This window comes from Lissotriton helveticus, chromosome 12 (assembly GCF_964261635.1).
Source record: "Lissotriton helveticus chromosome 12, aLisHel1.1, whole genome shotgun sequence".
NCBI classification, from domain to species: domain Eukaryota; kingdom Metazoa; phylum Chordata; class Amphibia; order Caudata; family Salamandridae; genus Lissotriton; species Lissotriton helveticus.
This window is the reverse complement of record NC_136073.1, coordinates 726,887,974-726,908,736: the sequence shown is the minus strand read 5'-3', so window position 1 is coordinate 726,908,736 and position 20,763 is coordinate 726,887,974. Positions and strand designations below refer to the sequence as shown.

Genomic DNA, 20,763 nt, shown 5'->3' with positions numbered 1-20,763 from the left:
TAAATTTGAGTTGAAAGGTTTTCTATATTCAGTTGAGACCTAACGGCCAACAGAATAAAGTATGGCCAATGAGAGGCCTACATCGAATTTAGAAAAGCTCTAACGTTCCCACTGAAGCAAAAATTCTGATTTCTTTTTAATTTGTTGTAAATGAAATACAAATGTTTTAGCAAACATGCATTTGTTTGATGGATTGTTGTTTGTGTATTTTTGTGTGTTGTTTTCGGTTTCATTCGAAAAAGCTTATGCCGTGGTCCCCAGCTTCTAGTAACGACTCAGTGGGAGTCCTCGGTTTCCAATAATTATTCAGGGGGCATCCCTATGGTGATAGCTGAATGTTTAGCCGTTTCAATAAAGTATCGCTGTACAGTAAGACGTATGCAGCCTCTTCGGAGGAGCCATGGTTCAATAATGTACATTTTCCCTGAGGTTTAGGAATGGACAGTGAGCAGCCGGAGGGATCTACTGTGCGTGATATAGTGTTTGAAGAGAGGGATACCTTGGTAGGGGGGATGTACGTAAGGCAAGGAATTTGAAAAAAATATTGGAAACTGAACACCACCGACTGATGTGCTCTTCGCCCCTAAACAGCATTTAGGCTCTCTGGTACACAGTAGACACCACTCTGAGTTTTCTGTGCGACGTAAGACTTTTTTTTACCACTGGCTACACCCCACTGGGGGTGGTCTCGTCCATGCGCGCACACTTAGGGCGCTCATCCATCAACGGCACTCCGTCTCGGGGATTGAGGCGCTTTTGTGTACAGTTTGGGAACAGCTTATTCAGTCAACGGAAACAATGGCAAGCGGCGTTAGCAGGGATGGGCTTATTTCTTTCAAACCCCTTCGTGGCGCGCGGACTCTCGGCAGCCGGGGGTGGCACCAACAGACAGTACGGCCCCGTCTCCAAAACCGGAGGCAGCAGCGGGCTCTAGGGCCTCCTCTCACCCTTCCGGCCATGAGCGGGCCCACAACCCCGGCTTTCGGTTTCCCCTTACCTTCAGCTCCGCAAACTCCGCCATCTTGAGACATTGTCGGAGAGACCGGTCCGGCGCGGAGGCAGCGAGGCTTCACTCCCCGACCCGCGGCGCGCAGGAAGGGGCTGTGGAGGCCCCGGACTCCGAGGACCACTCACGGCCTCCGAGAGCCAACGATGCCCGGGAGAGCTAAGACCGAGCGGGCGGAGCGAGGGGCGCGTGTCCCCGCCTCCCCCCGTGAGCCCAGCTATACGACCGAGGCCTATGCTCTCCCCCGCCCCAGAGTGAGACATATACCCGAGGCTTCATACAGTTGTATAGAACACCTAGAGTGCCAAGGCTTAGAGAGAGAGAAAACAACACATATATTGCTCAGTATTCACACTATTCTTTAAAGAAAAAAATCACACTGACGGTTCTCTATAGCACAGCAGCCTGAAGCCGCCATACAGGCACGTGTATAAAGGAGACGTTACAAACGTGTAAGCTTTAATGATCAGAAACGTATTATCGTTCTCTAAAAGTAGTGTAAATGGGACTACAAGTTTCTAACGATGGTCGCATCAGAGATATCAAACTGCTGTCTCGCACCTATACTGAAATCTCTATCCAAAACCAGCAACACTTTGAAGGCCTATTTAAAGAGAAACGTTGATTAAAATATAGCCTCAAAATTTTCAAAACTTTTCTACAAAATATCATAAGAATTTCAGCGTATAATACCCAGGTTCAGATTCACTGAAGTGCAATTTCAATGAAGACAGTAAAAAACATCTCAAAGTTTATTAATCGTGATTTGGTTAATTAAAACAATTACATGCTATAAGAACATAGTAGATAGCCAGTACACAATCTGTTAAAAAAAAGGATAAGTACGTTCTAAAATTAAGGCCACGTAAGTAAATGTCCTGATTAATTCAAATATACATGAGATAACCTGCTAGTGCATAAGCTCTTCGATATGTAACCTTAGTGATCTTTCAAATTTGTTGTTTAGTTATAAAAGACGTAACAAATGTGTTGTTTAGTTAGTAAAAGCCGTAATAATTTTTGCATATTTCATTATGGGTACAACAGTCAAGGTCCAGTGTAACTAGATACCAGTTACATTCTTTAAAAAAAATAATCTCGGAATGCACCCCAGACATCCAGGGAATTAAGTTAATTAAGGTAAAATCACTTAAAATACTAAGGGCTGAAACCAACAAGGATAAAAACTCAAGGCAGGGTAGTGAAAGTGCAATAGTTAAAGATACTGGGTAAACAAGCATTTGCAATGCAATAGGTCTCGCATTAGGAAAGTTTGAGCTATTGGTATTTTAAATGACAAATCTTTTATTTATGTGTTGGTTTTGAAAATAGCAAAATTAATAGCTTTGTCATTTACAATGCCAATAGTTTTAACTTTCGCAAATGTGACACCTATAGCATTTGTAATGCAATATGTGTTGTATTAACGTGACTTAGCTGTATTGATATTACAAATAACTATGGCTTTTATTTTTTTTAATAATTAATACTTTAATAAAAGTTATTGTAATTTATAATGGCAATAGCTTAAACTTTTGTAAATTACTTTTGTGAAGATTATGTTCAGTGTATTTTATTGTGACGAAAATCCAAGAACAGAAGTGAAATATTAACATCTTTTTGTGACATTTGTAATAAAGCTTGAATCATTGAGAGAACATATTTAAACCAGCTGTTGTTAAATGGTTGCACAGATTGATGCTGTGGTGGCGCTGAGTGATGTGGTGGTGACGAGTGATGCTGTGGCGTTCAGTGATGCTGTGGTAGCGCATGAGTGATGCTGTGGTGGTGCGATAGATAGACATAGTGAGTGCGAAAGATAGCTAGAGTGAGGGCGATAGATAGATAGAGGGAAGGCGATAGATAGATAGAGGGAAGGCGATAGATAGATAGAGGGAGGGCGATAGATAGATAAATAGAGTTATGGCGATAGATAGATAAATAGAGGGAGGGCGATAGATAGATAGAGTTATGGCGATAGATAGAGTGAGTGCGATAGATAAACAGATAGAGTGACGGTGATAGATAGATAGAGTGAGGGCGATAGATAGAGTGAGGGCGATAGATAGATAGAGTGAGGGCGATAGATAGATAGATAGAGTGAGGGCAATAGATAGAGTGAGGGCGATAGAGTGAGGGCAATAGATAGAGGCCGATAGATAGAGTGAGGCCGATAGATAGATAGAGTGAGGCCGATAGATATAGTGAGGCCGATAGATAGATAGAGTGAGGCCGATAGATAGATAGAGTGTGGGCGATAGATAGATAGTGTGGGCGATAGAGTGAGGGCGATAGATAGATAGTGTGGGCGATAGAGTGAGGGCGATAGATAGGAGTGAGGGTGATAGATAGAGAGAGGGCGATAGATAGTGTGGGCGATAGAGTGAGGGCGATAGATAGAGTGAGGGCGATAGATAGAGTGAGGGCGATAGATAGATAGAGTGAGGGCGATAGATAGATAGAGTGAGGGCGATAGATAGATAGAGTGAGGGCGATAGATAGGAGTGAGGGTGATAGATCGATAGATAGAGTGAGGGCGATAGATCGATAGATAGAGTGAGGGCGATAAATAGACAGATAGAGTGAGGGCGACAGATAGAGTGAGGGCGACAGATAGAGTGAGGGCGACAGATAGAGTGAGGGCGACAGATAGAGTGAGGGCGACAGATAGAGTGAGGAAGGGCGACAGAGTGAGGAAGGGGGAAAAAAGTGTCGGCAACTACAGCATGGTAAAACACATGTTACTTTATATTTGTGTAACTAGTGGCTATGTAAAACTGTGCAATACTTTAGGTTCGAGTTAGCACAATATACAATAGCCCAAAAACCAAATAAAATTTAAAACCTAAAATGCTGCAAAGGTAAACTATGATTTTTCTCTCTAGGGTGACGGTAAAAACAGAGAGCCCGATCGGCACATGTTGCAGCACCTACTTGGACCAGGCACCCTTAAAGCCCTAGGTAAAGTGTAGTGCGAATAATAATTAAACATATGGAAGGCATTCGCAACTAATAAAAATACTCCCAAAGCACAAATAAGCTAAAATGTAGGTTTTAGCATAGTGTGCCAATAACACCTTTCAAGTACTAGGGCTGTGTGTGTGTGCCCGGGAAGCATCAGGAGCAGGAGCTGCCATACAGGACGGATGGGGGTTGCCTGAATCCCTTTTAGCCTAATGGCGTTGCGCGCTTGACCAGCAGCAAAGTGCTTCGATATATTTGTGCAGCGGTGAACAACTTAAAAAAAAAAATGAAATAACACCTACAAGCAGCAATGCATATGTAACACAGGTAAAATAACACCTACGAGCAACTATGACTATTGGCATTATCAATGGTTGCCACAGCACAAATATTTAGAACAAGCTACAAGGAACTGCAGATGGCTGGGCTTTTCCAACTGTATTAAAGGAATGGTTCTCACGGCCTGCCGGCCGTGAAGTGTGAAGCAGTGGGCGGGGAAGCTTTGAAGCTTTGAAGCTCTCGGAGGCCGGAGCGCGGGAAGCAAGGAATGGATCTGCCGGCCGTGAAGTGTGAAGCAGTGGGCGGGGAAGCTTTGAAGCTCTCGGAGGCCGGAGCGCGGGAGAGCCTGGTGGAGGGGCGGGAATACGAGCGACGGGAGGAGAAGTTGATGCAGGCGGAATAGGGAGATGCGCGTGCTTGTGTGGTCACGTGACCCGCTTTTGTGGCCACGTGACCTCACATGCACTGTGAAGAAACCGCAGTGGTTTCACTAGTCGATCGAGCACTTGAATTCTCGATCCCAAATGCGCTTGCGCGCATTGTAGGTCACGAGACCTAAAAACAGGTGTGCTGTAAGCCGTGCCATGACGCTAGATGTTTCTTGGTGCAATAATCAGTTATAAGTTTTCGAGAATGCTTGACATGATGAGAGTTAATGGATCGACATTGAAGGTGAACTCTGAGGTCTTTGACACATTTTCCGCACCTGGATAAAGATCTTACATCGGACTGGGAGAAACATTGAAGATGTCCCCAAGCAAGTGCGGGTCCCCTTTGTCAGAAAAAATGGTTTTAGTAAGGCCGTCCTTACGACGTCCAGAACTGGGCAACTCAGAAGGTGTAGCCATGATTCCTGCTTAAAGTTACATAGTCTGCATGCCCCTTCCTTACCTCGGTTGGCGCATGCCGGGTTGAAGTCTTTTGGTAAGGCAGGCAGATGCATATACATGATATCTCTGCACACTCGGCTGTTAATGAACTCTGAAAGGTAAGGCTGAGGTCTCCCACCCATATATGAGTAATTTAGAGGGAGTATAATCTCCGAGGATTTTAGATAAGGATAATCTTGCTGGAATTAAGTTAAACACAGCGGTCTATGGATTGCCTTTTTCAAAATCAAACAAGCATTTGCAATGCAATAGGTCTTGCATATATGAGAGTTTGAGCTATTGGCATTGAAAATGACAATGCCTTTTATTTATGTGCTGTTTTTAAACGAGATAAATAAAAGGCATTGTCATTTAAATGCCAATAGCTCAAACTCTCGCAAATGCGAGACCTACTGTATTGCAAATGCGTGCTATAATAAAAAAAATGTAAGCGTTAAAGCGTTAGGAGAGTGTGTGTCCTGCCTGCAACAGCAGGCAGAACGAAGCTATTTGAGAAGATAGTGCTTGGAGGCTGTAATTAAAGCCTACGGAGCAACAACACACAACTGGGTGTCGCCATGGAAGATTACAAAATGGGACAAGGCGGTTCTAAGGAGGGACTGCTAAGCCTTTTGAACAATCAACAGCCACAGTTTACAGTGGACAATGAGACAAGCCAATGAAAAATGTGGGCGGAGCTTCAAGTCCATACTCCAATACAGTATGCCTCACAGAGCAGCGCATGTGCTGCCCAGGCTTGACCTAAAATGAGATGGAATCAAGAATTAGCACTGGTGCTTCAATTTGGAAAGATGTGATTGTCCATTGCAGTTGCCTTGCGCCATGGGCTCCCTGGACTCTCAAATGTGACTGAGACAGGCCTTGAGCGACTTCCCTGGTGCTTTCAATATACGTATATCATATTTCAAAGTGTCTGACTCGCAAATTAGGGATGGATTTGACAGGCCAAATTTCAGCTGAATTCTGGATCTGCAGAAATGCCTGGGAAAATGAAATACTTTCTTATAACCAGAGCACTGTGCGTTCTCTAGACTGGCATAGCAGTCACAGGGAAAACCATGGTGCCCATATTGTAGTGGTGGAAGGAGGGAGGCCTATAAGACTTTGATAACTGATGCAGCAGAAGGGCTTTAGATTTTTTTTTTATTTAGGCTGGCTAGACCATAAGTGATGGCAGATTTCTTTTTTAACTAGCCTTTGTGGTGTGAGGTTTGGGGGACTCTGAGAACCAAACCCCCAGATAGTTGTATTTCAGAGCCATTTTAATGGTCTTGGACCCCAGGCTGCATGAAAGTAATTTCTTGAGCTTATAGCGCCCAAAGATTACGATTTTGGTCTTACCTTGATTGAGCATAAGAAAATTATTTTTGGTGTACATACAGAGACTATTCAGTGATCGCTGTAAGCCCACTATTGATATGTAATCGGCATATTCAAGAAATGCGAAGAGTCGTGTGGCATGGTTGTGGAGGTGGCTAGACTGCTGTTTGCCAGAGCTCTGGCAAGATCTGCTATATATAGGTTGAAAAGCAGGGAAGCGAGGACGCAGCCTGGCTTCAGTTCTTCTTGGGTGGTAATTTTGGAGGTAACTGATTGTGGCCCGGTTCTTACGCAGACCCATGTGTCCGAGTAAAGAGAGATTATAGCCCTTAAGAGATTAGAGGGGATGCCCCATATTGTTAGTTTCCTCCATAACGTGGGTCTGTCCACCTTGTCAAATGCAGCATTGTTAATCAATATAGCAGCAAAGAAGTGGTAGCGGTCTTCTTTGTGATGCTTGGTGGCTCAAGGCGCCAAGTGCACTGATGTGATCAGTAGTGGACGCTGCTGCATGGAAATTTGTCTGGAAGACCCTTATTCTCCAGTACCCAAGCCTCCAGCTGTTTGAGTAATAATCGAGAATAACTTTGGCCTTTAGATCAAGTAGGGCTATCAAGCGATAAATGGAGCTTTTTGTTGGATCCCAGTTCTTAAATATAAGACACAGAGTGGAGCCTCTCATTGCGTCTGGAACTTAAGCCTAGAGATAAGCATGGTTAAATAGCTGGGTTTAGAACCACTGCATTCCATTTGAAGATTCCAGCAGGAAGGCCATTAGGACCTGGCGCCCCATCATTTTTCATGCCCTGGATGAGTTGGGTTGGTGAAGATAGTTCCTGTTCCGTGTGGGCTGGTCTGCCAGCCCCAGTTTGCCCATGTAACCTGCTGCCGCTGGATGGCTGGGGTATAGTGCTATCACATGGCTCACCCATGCTCCTTCCGAGTCTCAATTTTCACTAGTTAAATTTGGGGCTTCCAGGTTGTTTACATAGTTCCAGAAGCGAGCTAGAGTTCTTTCTTTAAGCATTTGATGCATCTTTAGCCACAGCTTTTCTTCTGAAGTTTTCTTCACTTCCCACACCGCTTTTTTGTCCACCATGCGTGATTCAGTGACATCCGTTACAGTTTTTAATGGTGGGGTTGAGCTTGTATTTACGCAGGCACCTTCCTAACTTTCTCTGTAATAACAATGGTCTGATTATGCAGCTGGTTGAGCTGCACCTTCCATGATGGCTTTGAGGGTTGCTTACGGCCTCCAGTTGCCAATAAAGAATCCATCAGCCCCGTGGTCAGTCTGCTCCACTTGTTTTGCATGTCTCCCTGTCTAGTGTTGGGGTTGATGGTCACCTTGCGTAACCACTAAGTCACCCCAGAGGTGTCTGTGGCCCTCCATTTGATCCTCCTGACTAACTTTGTTGCTTCGTTGCATGTAGAGGAGCCCACTGAGCGATATTTGCCCGCTATTGGTACGCCCAAGTCCAAGCTTAGAGCCATGGGGGTTATGATCGATTTTGCCCGTTAGGCATCTCAAAGTTAATTAGACTATTCACAAGAGATTCAGACAAGATGATGTAATCTATTGTTGAGAATCATTTGAAAGCACTGAGGGTCTGGTAATGGGGGTCTTGAGCCCTGAACACATTTCGTCGGAGATTCATTTTAAGGAGCCCAGAAGGTCATTCATGTTTCCCTGTTACTTGGTTTTTTGAGAAGCGATGCAGGCATGTTCGAGGTCCTAGATCTTAAAATCCTGTGTAAGCAGGACTTCATGAATGGGGTAGTCCAGAAGGGTAGCTTCTAGGCGGTTTCAAATGTAGTCAGTTGTGCGCTGTTTTGTTCCCTTCTGCGCGTTATGGTAACAGTTAATCAAGAGCAAGGGACAGTGTTTATGACAGATTGTTGGCCCGGAGATTATTCCTACTTGCAAAGCAGGGTAATTTTGATTGAGGGGCACAACTTCAAACTTAACAGTTTGCTTAATAAAGATTGAGAAATCACTAGTTCGCCTGCCAAACAAGGTTGTGCGTTTAGCTAGTTTAAAGAGCTAATAAAAGCCACGTATAACTGTTGCAGTAAGCGCCCACGTTTCCTGTAGGCAGATGATATCGCTTTTATGCAAGAATGCCTCTGCGGATTTAGATGACAATTGTCCTCAGGCCTGCCACATTCCACAATGTGATTGTGAGCCGACTCGCCATAGTCGATTTCTGTGAATGAGGACTGACTGGTTGGGGGTGGCTAGATCCAGATCTGTTGGGTGCCGCTTAGAAAGTTTACCAACTGGTTCCACCTGCCTTTATTGTTGCTTCTTGTTATGCGTCTTACATTTCATTGATTGTTGGTACATAATACTTCTAGAGAGTTTGCAGCTTTTGAGGCAACTGAAAGCTAGTCGTGTGTGGCACCCCACGCCCCTCTCAAGCCACTTCTGTACCCCATAGTGGGTGGCGGCAGAACTTGGGGATATTTTGGTGGATGGAGCTTTAGCAACTCAATGCCCCATTACTCAAAGATCCTTGATTCACTCAGGATGGAGTCCCTGAGACCAGCTCTTTTCCATGTGGTGATTGTGGTGTCCGAGGTAGCTTTTTCTGGGATATGAGCAAGCTTTATAGAGGTTGGTTCAGCCGATGTCAGATCCTCCAGTGTAGGAATGTCTTGGAACAAGCGTAACAAATTGCCTCCGTTTAATATGTTATGGGTGCCTTTAGGGGAGTAGTGTGGGATAAATGCCAGTCCAAAATGATCCGTGGTGCCTGCTTGTGTAGCTTCCCCTGGTTTGATGGCTTGAGGCTCCAATCTGATTGAGGCTGGAAAGGTGTGGGGCTAAATGCACCTAGGGGACAACTCACTTGGATATATGGGAGCCTGCTGGTTTGAACTTTGGGCCCGATGTACGATCCTTGTATGTCTGCTAACAATATTCTAACGTGGAATATAGTTACTGGTGTGGAGGTATGATTCCAAAGTGTTTGACACCAAACCTGATATGTTTCTAAGCAGCCGTTTTAAAGTTACCATTTACAGCAAGGTTATAATGCACTTTAACCTATATGTCTGGCTGCATCACAGACAACCCCGGGGAATGGTCTCCGAAGGATGCAAAGGGGCCCTACTTATGCACGGGCACCCTCTCACCTAAAACCCAGCACCCTGCCTTCAGGATTGATAAGGCCTGCCATAGGGGTGACTGATAGATATAGTGAACCTATATCTAAGTAAGTGGTGCAAGCACCAGCTTACACAGTCTGCTGTAGCAGGCCTGTCGTGTCACTTTGAATGGCCTTTCATGGGTGGCATAATACATGCTTCAGCCCGTGGGAGGCCTCTGGGGTACCTATGCCCTGGATACATGGTGTACCATACTCTAGGGACTGATAAGAGTACCTCAGTATCGAATCTGCAGTGTACCTAAAGTACACACCTAGCAATTTAATAGAGAAAGCAGATAGACTGGGGTCCTGGATAACAGGATCCTAGTCAGACTGGTCAAAAACCAGAAAAACACCAGAAAAAAAGTGGGGGTAACCATGCAGTCAGATCATACTTTCCTACAGTGGTAAACTGCATGTGTTTTGCAGCCGCAAAACAATCTTACAATGAAGTGTGTGTCACTATTAGGAGTCGCAAACCCTATTTTGCCAGTCGGTAATAGGTAACTGACTCCCAAAATAGGGTTTGTTAATAGGGCACACCTATTTTGTGGTTGCAAACGGGCAAATTTCCTGTTTGCGAGCGCAAAACATGGTTGTACATCTGGCCGTTTGTCTCCATTTACTGGATGATTGGTCTTGTGTGGCTAACTGTCCTCCCGCTTTGTCTCCAAGATGCTGATCTTGATGTTGCTTATGACTGGCTATCTTAGGCTCTCCTGTCACCGGGTATAGGATAGACCCACTGCTTAAGTGGGCCGGTTTTGGATTGTCATTCAGCTTAACTTATGTCCTTTTTTGGGCTAGGTTGCTAATTACAATAGGCCAGTAGAAATATTGGCTGCTTCTTGCGAGACCAGAAGGGCTGTTGTTGAGAGAGACCCTAGTGGTTACGTAATATCTGAGAAGGGGTTGTGTTAGTGCTGAACTGTACGGTTTGTGCCCTGGATGTAGTTACAAATAGGAGAACTCTGATCCCCTGCCCATTATAGGGCTGTGTCCCATTGAACCAATGAATGTCCTATGTGGGTTTGATGGGTACAAAGGTTGGGCTCTTGGAAGCAGCCTCAGTGCGAAATTGTACACGTCCTGTGACTGAATTGGGGGGGGTCCGTTGTAACTACTACACTGCCAAGCACACTGGTACCATCCTGGGGCTCCTTGTGTGCAGTTAATAGCTAGGGGGGTGTGCAGGCCTAAGTGGGACCCCATATACGTAGGTACTAACTGATTGATGCCGGAGAATTGTCGATCCCCTGGACAGGCTCTTTTAGATTGTTTTCAGGCCTGCTAACGGAGGTTAGGACAGCGACGTCTTTTGTTGGAACATCTGGCGTTGTCGTTAGAGGGGGCGAGGGTTCTCAGTGTGTTTTGCAGGCAGCTTGGCGGGCTATGTGCCCCCTAATTGATTTAGGAAATTAGTTGACCATAGGAAAGAGCTTAGTGAACCCGTCCACTTTGTTAGCATGAGAAACAGTGTTGGACCCTGCTATCAGAGATCTTCGTTTTATGAGGTGCTGTTTTTTTGACCGTTTTTTTACATTTCTTTTTTGCCCTTCTCGGGAGGTTAAAAGTATTTGAAGGGCCTGGTGGAACTGATAATTCAGGTGGTTAGGTTAGAGCGCTCTCTCTGGTCAGACTTTTGGAAGGTAAGTTTGCAGTGGTGTAAGAGGTGCACATGGGCTGATTTGTTAGGTGGTGGCGCCTCGGTTTAGTTCCGGGGAAGAATTGTCAATATCGGTTGGATTGGGTGTAGGAGTTCTGTCAGACGATTAACTAGAATTTTGTTCGAGGGCACAGGTTGAACTCTTGACACTGAGGGTCCATAGTAATTTTGATAGAGAACTAAGTTTACCGATCAGTGGGGAGCATGCGCAGAGTTGGTCCGCCCCGCCCGCCGAAATAGATTTTCCAATGTCCTTAGCCTGAGGCCGAAGTCCATTAAGCTTGAGGCGATAGATTGAATTAGGTCTATCTGGAGCACCACCTTTTGAGATTGCCATAGATACGCCCTAGCTATCGTATCTTGATTAAAAATGGAGGACAGGGAGACTATCGAGGAGCTGTGAGAGGAGAGACTGTTGCCCCCTGTTTGATCGGACTGATGGGTCTGGATTTGTGCTGGTTTCTAAATACTGAATTTTGTGCCAGTGATACTTCCATTTGGGCTTCTAATGACGCATGGAACTGGTCAGACAGGTTTCAGAGTTCCTGATCAGATATACTTTGTGATATATGCTTTATTTCGATACATAGATATCTTAAAAGCAGTACATACATTAAAAATTACTTTCTTAAGGCAAAGATGAAATACATTATAAATTTAAAAAGGATAAAACAATCAACACTGATGTAATAAATAATTAAAAAAAGAATTAATTTGAAATGGAAAGCCTTTTAGAACGGATCACCCATACCCATTTTAAGAATTTAGTAACACCACAAACAATGGGGGATGATGTATCAGTCAGTAAGATACGGAGGGCCACCAAATGCTGTCGTGTACCTAAAAGTCTGCACACTGGTGTAAGCCAGCGCCTCCTTGGAGCACAATAGTCCGGGCATTCAAAAAGAATGTGTGCCACCGTCTCCACCCGTGTCGAACACAGAGCACAGAAGGGTGAGGACTGGGAAGATGATTTCCACCTGGACACCAGGTTGCCTAAAGGTAAGGTACCCACTCTAAGCTTAAAGTAGAGAGCCCTGTCCAATGGAATAGAAATGAGGTCCAGATAAGGCTCATATGCAACCACGTCTTTGATTCTTAGGAATGCTGCGGTCGAGTTGCAGTGACGAGTTTTGCCAATGAGTTTGGACGATACCCACTCCCAGTATAGTTTCTTCAGGGTGACTTTGGGAGGAGCAGAACGGGTAGCCCAAGAGTCCTCCAACCCCAGCTCCCCCAATAGGCTCTTAACATCCCTTAGCCATTTAATTCGATGCCATCCCTCCATTGCGATCACCTCAGACAAGCCTGCTGCATATGAGGCTAGCTCAGGGACCCTCCACAAGCGAGCCCACAAGAGCAAAGGCCGGAGGCGCGCCTGGTCCGCAATTGATCTGCAGCCCAAGTCAAGAAGCACCGGAACTGTGGGTGTACTCAGTGGGAGCGCCATAACTTCTTTCAGGAATTTACTTTCCGCTTTAGCTAATACCTCAAGGTTTGAGGTGCCCCACAACTCCGCCCCATACAGGGCGGCAGTGACCCCTCTGGCTTTATAAATGTCTATAACCGGGGAAATGCAATGTTTAGCAGATGAGCGATGTTCCCTGAGTAGGACACCAGTAACCCTTTTGTGGCTGAGCAGTATCTTTTGAATGTGTGGGGACCAGCTCATGGAATTACTAAGGCGGATCCCCAAGTAATCGAACTCACAGACCCTCTCCAGGGGAACAGAGTTTAAAACCGGGGGGGTGCTAACTTTTTAGGAGGGTTCATGGTCAAAAATTTGCTCTTGTCTACATTAATCGTCAAGCCCCTGAGAGAGCAGAACTCCTGGAAGCGATTGAGGAGCTTTTGGAGACCCCGAGGTGTCTTTGCGATAAGAAGGGTGTCGTCAGCGAAGAGCAGGGTGGGGATCCGAGTGCCCGCCAGGGACGGGGTATCTGCTGGTTCTTTAAGCAGGTGCTCTACCACACCATTCACATAAAATGAGAATAGTGTGGGAGCTAACACGCATCAGATATACTTTCCCTCCTGAGCTTTTTTGATGGCGATTGGATGGAATTAGGCACTGGGATGATTTTTATTAACTCACCTTTCAGTGCCGGTGTCCGAGACAAAGACAGAGCAGTAATTCCCTGCTGTACACTTGCACAATCACCGTTAACTGCACATGGACACTGTTCTCTAGGCAGAATTCCTCCTCATGGGCCCCAGTTGTTTGCGCCCATGTGGTTCGGGGAGTATTTATCACTATTTGTTGCTGCAGTCTCCGAACAGTTCCCTCGAAGCTTGGTTAAAAAGAAGGCGCTTGTTGCCTTGCTGTGGTCCCTCTTGTAGCCCTGGGCAGGAGTTTGACCAGCAGGGTTTGGGTCCGGTAACCGATGGCCCCTCTAAGCCTATACAGTGTGAAGATTATATTGGCTTATTAAAGTCCAATAAGTCTGTTGAATTTGGCGGGTGGAGACCCTTATGGGGGGGGGGGGCTTAGAAAAGTATTCATTAATCAGCCCTGTGCTGGCGATTGGGCTCCTTCGTTCAGGATTGGGCTCCTTCGGTCAGGATCTTTTTAGAAGGCACACTGGTCAACCCCAAGACTTCCTTGGGTCGAACTTAGTAGACATTGGGGGGCTATGGGTATTGGCTCTTAAGTGCTCCACTGCCCCTTGCTTTCTTATTTCATTCATTGGGATGGACCCTGTGTCAGTATCAGAGTCCTGAGAAGGGGGCACTTGGGATGGAATGAGAGTCTCGTCTAAGGGCTCAATAGATTTTTTCCGGGGCAGAATTTTCTTTTTGACCATAATGTCAAGAATTTGTTTTGAACACTTGCTAGAGTCTCAAAGAGCTTGGGATGCTGCTCTATGCAGGTTTGGCCTCTGTAAGCCAATTTGAGATGATGAAAGGCAATGTGTGGCGATGAATAGCGGTGTGCAGCAATGTGTAGAGGTATGTGGGAAGCGCCGCCTTACCTCCTGGATGGTTACCGATCTGGGTGAGGGGAGAGGCACAAGCACGCTATTCACAATGCAGGAGCCCACACTCCTTGCCTAGTTTTCACGTCCGGGATGCAGAACCGCAACTTGCCTCAGAGGTTATGCGCCAATACTGAGCTTTCCCTGAGTCACCACAGTTCTGGCGTCTTAAGGACTGGCGAGTTGTCCCGTGCTCCTCCAATGATGCTTTCTTATACACTCCTGGGCTCTCTGAGGAACCTGTCAGCAGAGTGGAGGCACTACAGCAGGCACAAGCCGCACCAGCCTAATGCCGGCCGCTTCCAAGCGCCACCTGGCACCTGCCGGCAGCCTACAGCCTCACCATCAAAATCCCCCGCTCCCTCAGGGCTAGAGCTTCGGTCTGGAGGTAAGCAGGATGTAACTGGGGGCTTTCAATACTGTGCCCCCTTGAGTCGCAGATTTGGTGGCCTGTTTTGCGTCGCAACTTTTGAGTGTCTTGCAAATTTCATCACTGCCGGTCCCAGCAGGCGCTCTCTATAGGACAATCGCGGGGGTCCTAACTGGCCTTGGCTCACTGCTCACCCGCTGTCGACCTCGGGCCTCCATCCACCACTCCAGTGCCTCTCCAGGCCACTCTACATTCTCTGCTCCACTCATCTCGACTGCTAGCCCCGCCTCACATGTCACCATGGTTCGGCCAATGAGTGCAGCTTCTCAAAGTTTGACACTTTACCAAATTAATTCCTATACTTAGTCGATTTGTTCTACACTATCCCTCAACATGTTTGAAAGCGAACATATATAGTATTCGTGCTCCATTAATTGCGATCTACAGATATTGCACACCAAAGTTTAGAGTGATATTGGTCAAACGTGAGTAGGTCACTAATATTTGTGTCTAGTATATAGAGGTAGGTGCGCCAATAAATAAACAGTAAGAGCTGAACCAAGGATCTGGCTTAGACTCAAGTCCTCAAAATGTTTGCTATGTAAATCGTACTACAATCCAGGGGTAGATTCTGTCTTAGAGACTTGGGGCGTTGCCCCACTCATATTTCACCTCCCCCGTACCCCTGATTACATGTGAATAATATGTCAAACTTTATTCAACATACTCCCAAAGTGATATTGTTTTTCGTGCCCGGGACAGTCCGCCTTCAGTTGCGGGCGGTTTCTATTCAGCAGCGGCTCTGAAGGGAGTGGGATTCAAATTTGATAGACATCATTAGCAAGAGCACAACACCTAGCCTAGGCCCCCAAAGTGCGCATGTTGGGTTGGGCGGCTGCCTTTTTCAGGTCAACCCAAAATGCACACAAAGGTTTGTCTCCATCTGCACATAAGTGAGCGCCATGGGTTGATCAAAGCCGCAACCCCATAGTCTCAGAATGAGTGATGAGACGGCCAGCTCAAGCCAATCTGGATGCTCCTCTCATGCTGTGTATTCAAGCAAGTCTGGCTGATGAGGGGGTGATACCCCGAAACTTGTCCCAGGATGCTCGTTTCGGGTTAAGGGAGGATCTGGCCTGGCAGTTCGGCCTGGACTGTTCTCATAGGGAGCAGGGTCAAGACTGATTTACATATGGCTGGTTCCAAACTGCGGTGACGTGTCGAGCAAAGTAACAATGGATTAAACCCAGATCTGTGACTGGGGGTGAGTGTTTGAAAAGTTTCTACACCCCATCCATTCTTTTGTGATGTTGCAGTGTAACAACAAGGGAGCACCATGTTTACTGGCTGAGAGAATAGTTTGCTAGGCCTAGTCTAGGCCATTGCTGCAGTGTGCGAGGCACCTTGTGGGAGGGAGGCTCTGCCCAAGCATAATCGATCAGTGTAATGGCTTATTGTGAAGCCATGCAATAGTTGGCCATTACTGGCTGCTCAGCCAGCCTGTCTCCTACCCCCGCCTTGTGCACCGGGCATTGTTTGCACAAGTGAGTAGGGGAAAGCACACCTCACCTCGTGCTGTGGCCAGACTTGAGTCACATTTTTACTGAGTGACTCTGAGCCTTGTGTGACCATCACAAATCATACCCTTATAGAGTGAAATTGAGTGGTGGACTACTGTCTCTAGTCTACAGCCACTTCAAACGCTGAGAAGCAAATGTAGGTGGCCGTGTGTGTGGCACAATATAAAGGAACTGGGGGTAAAGGAAGGGGCAAGCAAAGTTACGTTTTTAGTGGTTGGAAGGGGGACGTGGGAGAAGCGGGTTTCAACCGGGAAAGAATGATGACGAGGTGAGGTTAGGTTTGGTGATTTTAAGGGAGAAGTTACTTACCTTTGGTAATGCCTTATCTGGTGGAGACAGGATCTAGCCGCAGATTCCTTATCTTAGAATCCTCCCCGGGCACCAGACTGGATCCGGAAATGTTTTCAGCAGTACGTTTGCACGTCGGTAGAGGACGTCGAGCGACCCCACAGCGGCATAGTCTCCCGGATGGGACGTCAACGGAGTCCATATAAGCCCTCCTCCGATGTGCTGACGTCAGTTTCTTAGTGACCTTTTTCGTGCCAACAACACAGAGTCACGTAGAGAAACCGTCTAAGGAAACAGTGTGGAGAGAAGGTGAAGATGTGGAGAGTGAGATAATTCCGTCCTCCAGTTTTTTATATGTGGTGTGCTGGTAGGAGTCCATCCAGCAACCACACTTGGTCCGGTGCATCCCAAAAGTCAAAGAGGGTGTCCGAGACCTAATGATTTTGCCCAAAAATAAAATGGCAATGAAACATGTCAGCCGTTCAGGTTAAAACGTTCTAAATAGGATATGGTTTTTAGGATGAGTACGGGCACAACAAATTAAAGACAAATGTTTTGTGTTTTTCCGTAGATCATTTTTAATCTTCGGAGTGCCAGAGAAGGCCTCCTTTCTTTAACGGGGGGTCTATAGGGAACGTATTATTTGTATGTGCACAAACATTTCTTTAGTTCACATATGGTTTTCTTCTTACTTATATTTAGCGCGTTGGTTTTCGTTTCTACTTGGGAAAGTGCAGATGATGAAACAGTGAACAAAGTGGCGAGTACCTGCCAACTGATCCCAGGATGTTGCTTACATGAGGCACTTCAAGCACATCACATTTGTTTGTGTCTGAGCACTGGTCAGTATCACCCTGGGAGGTTGGACCTGCAATAACTTATGAAAAAATACCCATGGGGATGTATGAATAGACATCAAACCCTTCCCCACTGAAAGAAAAAAACGTTGGGTACCCTTGAAACGCTTGAAAGTTCATGTGTAATGTGCAAAAATGGATTTTTTATCAGGAAACAGTGTGCAAAAAGGAAAAAAGTCTTGCATCAACAAGTACAGATTGAAAGAATGTGTAGCATGCAAAAAGGGGATCTAGGAGACCAAAGAGCCCTCAGATTGCATAGTGGGGAGGGTGGGTGGGTCGATAAGGATTCTGCAGCTAGATTATGTCTCTACCAGATAAGGCATTACTGAAGGTATCAGATACCCAAGCAATACCATCCTTGGATGAGGGCCTGTGAACCGACCTCACCAAAGATCCCTACATAGAGGAAGCTGCTCCAAAAGATAGAAAGGACCAGAATATCCGAAAAAAGATAGGTTAAGCAAAGATGCTCTCTGAATGACTGATCTCCAAGAATGACCATAGGAATCCTGTTGAGAGTAGAAAGCCACAGGTCTGAGAAACACAGTAAAGAACCAGTTAAAGAGGCAGCCCCAAAGAGGGTTGGAATCTACAATCGGGGGATGCGAAGGGGCCAAGGATAACATTCCATAGAGTCCAGGCTCTAACCAATGGAAGGAGCATACACAGTGAGCTCAGCCGCAGCAAACAAATACAATGAATAAGTAAATTGATACTTGTATAGCGCACTACTCACCCGCAAGGGTCTCAAGGCGCTCGTACGAATACCGCTGTGGAACCCATCCTGGCTTTTCCCTGTGAGGTGTCCACTCCTGGGCACCCCCAAGGTGGAGGCCAGGCATCCTTAGCGTTGTGGGGGCCGTTGTGGAGATTAAGCAAGCTATTGCCCAGAGTTGCAGAGTGGGACTCCATGATTGGAATAGGCACCGAGGCGAGAATTATCAGGTCCGTGGAATTTTGAGCCCAAGACCCGCCGAGGCGGTGAATTGAACCCTGGTCCCGGGCTAGACCTCTGCATAAGAGCACCCACTGATTGTCATGGAAACTATCCGGAGAAACAGATTCTGAAAAAAGGGACCTCCAATCATAGAATGATGGAGAAAAGAGAATGAGAGTACGATGAATGCTGAAGAGCATCGCTAGAAAAACAAGAATGGTAAAAGAAACCGCTCTTATACTGAGAACCATGATACCTATAGAAGACATCCTCCAGTACAATGTAATGGAGAAGTTCATTGAAGAGAAGGAAGGAGACAGACAAGTACAACCAAGAAGGTTGAACGAGGCCACCAAGAAGGATGTAGGTAAAATGCAGCAATGTACACCATAGAGAAGGCTAGGCAACCATAAATGCAAAACACACACACACATATATATATATGGCGTTTCTAGCTTTCACAGTGTGTGACCAAGGGCAAGTGTTGCCCGAAACACGTTACCAGGAAGCAAGAATAAATATTTAATTAGCCTGCAGTTCCAGTGGTTTGTGTATCTTTTCGTGGCAGAAGCTTTGTGAAATGGCGCTGTGAGCCGACTGGATGATATATCTGAAGTAGAAAGACATCTACAAGAGATCTATGCAAGACATAGATATATACATGCAGAGACATCCACAGATAAAGGTATAGAAGGATAAATATGTTTATAAAAACACAGACATTCTTGACGACACACAAGTTATACAGGGTTCAGCAAAAATGTGGTTGACCTAAGTAGCAAGCATTTGATAGAAGGATTGGTTTGAAAGACCAGAGTGGAAACATAATACGTCATTATTTCATTACAAGAAAGCCTATTGGTTATTTTCTATCCTTGAATGATATTGGCCAGGTAACAGGCTTGTTTTCTTACTGTGCTAGAAATTATGATTGGCCCATTTATTGACCAATTGGGTACGTACACCTTACATCATGCCAAGATAAACTCTGTTGACATTAGTAGCAAGCATTTGATAGGGGGATTGATTCAATGGACCAGAGTGGAAACATCATATGTTCTTATTTTGTTAAAAGTAAGCCTATTGGTTTTTCTCCATACTTAAATGGTATTGGCCGGGCAACAGGCTTAAAAGAACGATCATATGTCTTGGCTCAGTTACACTCTGAACCCAGTAGATGGTAGCTGTTGCTTTGGATCCATGGAAGAGCAATATAAGTAAGGGCCCAATGCCTTTTTTTGGCAAATGATTGAATGGTAGTTGTGTTTGAGGCTTTGTTCTTAATGTATTGTATAAATAGGGGAATGAATGTTGGTGTAGTATTTAGAAACATTTAATATTGTTTATTAAGTAGCAAATGGTATTTGTAAATAACAGATATATTCTTCATACTCCTTTGCGGAGTAATAACCATCTGTTTTTGTTGTGGTTCTTTCTATAAGTGAGCTGTAGATAACAGCTTATTAAAAAGTGTCTTGTAGGTAGTGTGGGTTGTATAATAATCACTGGGAGTTGTGGATAGGTTATGTCTTATCTTGTATAAATATTTTTTTTAGTTGATCATAATTAATTCACTTATGAGGAGGAAGATGGAGGGTTGGAATAAATAAATTGGAGTTCAACATAGAATATTTGATGATTCTTCTTTGATGTAAGTATTATATACACATTAGTACTTTATCTGATCATAATACGATTGAAGTAATATTTTAAGGATCCTGAAACATTCTATTCTATATTTAATTCAGACTATCATCTGGGATCCACTCAATTACAACTCAAAGCCTAATTAGAGAATATACATCTGGTTTTGAGCATTTACTACGGAGTTTTACGGAACAGGATCATATTATTTGGGGTCATGAAAATTGATTTTCTGCCATCAGTAAGAAATGTGGAATGTCTTAATCTATCCTGGTAAACTGATCTGTATTGTAGCAATCTATTTAACCCGTTAAGTGCTGCCGTCGGCCATTGAACATTTGGAGCACTCCCTGGCTGGTGCTGCGCACGTTCAACGGCCGACGCAGCCACGCCCGTCTTTTAAAACGGCCGCACTGCCGCGAAATCGCGGCAGCGGCCAACGGGTTGAAGTCACATTGTTTTGTTTCTTATCTAAATTGTGTCTTCAATACGTATCAGTGCATTTTAGAAATATTCATTATAGATATCTGATCCTGTATGACTATACATATGATCTATTGGTGTAAGTGGAGTCACGGTCTATTTGTATTGATTATTTGCGGATTATTGTATGTACATGATTTTGGTGATTTATATTGAAAATATGTATATTTAAAGCAAAAATCTGACCAAAAATTTTTTGTATGTGTTTTAATCTTTTCAGCCCTGATGAAGTCTTTTTAGGACGAAACGTGTTGGCTGAGCTGAATTCATGTTTGCATTAACAAAAAGAATAGAAATAAATCAAGATTTTTTTTTAATCGAGAATCCATGACTCCTGTGTATTACGGGTTGG

At 45.1% G+C, this 20,763-nt stretch overlaps 1 protein-coding gene and 1 long non-coding RNA gene across 3 annotated transcripts in view; one reads left to right on the top strand and one right to left on the bottom strand.

Moving 5' to 3' along the window:
* The window catches only part of PIAS3 (protein inhibitor of activated STAT 3), a 324,307-nt gene that overhangs the window by 274,770 nt on the left and 28,774 nt on the right, over positions 1-20,763 (bottom strand). The window contains exon 1 of one of the 2 annotated variants that reach the window (XM_078670585.1): positions 998-1,153. The exons of the other annotated variant lie outside the window; for it this stretch is intronic. Coding sequence (XP_078526711.1) covers positions 998-1,021 — 24 coding nt within the window. The 5' untranslated portion in view covers positions 1,022-1,153. Of the gene's footprint in view, positions 1-997; positions 1,154-20,763 lie in introns of those variants that run through there. 2 annotated transcript variants of the gene reach the window in all.
* Positions 718-20,735, top strand: LOC144799339 (uncharacterized). Its single transcript, XR_013603794.1, has 3 exons — positions 718-801; positions 3,892-3,967; positions 20,632-20,735. It is a non-coding gene; the product is annotated as an uncharacterized LOC144799339 (long non-coding RNA).